Source organism: Crocuta crocuta, unplaced genomic scaffold, assembly GCF_008692635.1.
Source record: "Crocuta crocuta isolate KB4526 unplaced genomic scaffold, BGI_CrCroc_1.0 scaffold1307, whole genome shotgun sequence".
Taxonomy (NCBI): Eukaryota; Metazoa; Chordata; class Mammalia; order Carnivora; family Hyaenidae; genus Crocuta; species Crocuta crocuta.
Genome location: NW_027533394.1, coordinates 299,024 through 299,230, shown reverse-complemented (window position 1 = coordinate 299,230; position 207 = coordinate 299,024). Strand labels below are relative to the sequence as shown.

General features: G+C 49.3%; 1 protein-coding gene across 1 annotated transcript in view; it reads left to right on the top strand.

Annotated features, from left to right (window-relative positions):
* SMC1A (structural maintenance of chromosomes 1A) overlaps positions 1-207 on the top strand; it is a 35,681-nt gene that overhangs the window by 11,887 nt on the left and 23,587 nt on the right. Inside the window, 1 exon segment of the mRNA XM_077748285.1 lies at positions 5-202. Coding sequence (XP_077604411.1) covers positions 5-202 — 198 coding nt within the window.

Sequence of the window (207 nt, the reverse complement as noted above, 5' to 3'; positions counted from 1 at the left end):
GGAGAATACCTCCCACAAAATCAAGAAGCTGGAAGCAGCCAAGAAGTCCCTACAGAATGCTCAGAAGCATTACAAGAAGCGTAAAGGTGATATGGATGAGCTGGAAAAGGAGATGCTGTCAGTAGAGAAAGCCCGGCAGGAGTTTGAGGAACGGATGGAAGAGGAGAGTCAGAGTCAGGGCAGAGACTGAGCCTTGGAGGAGAAACA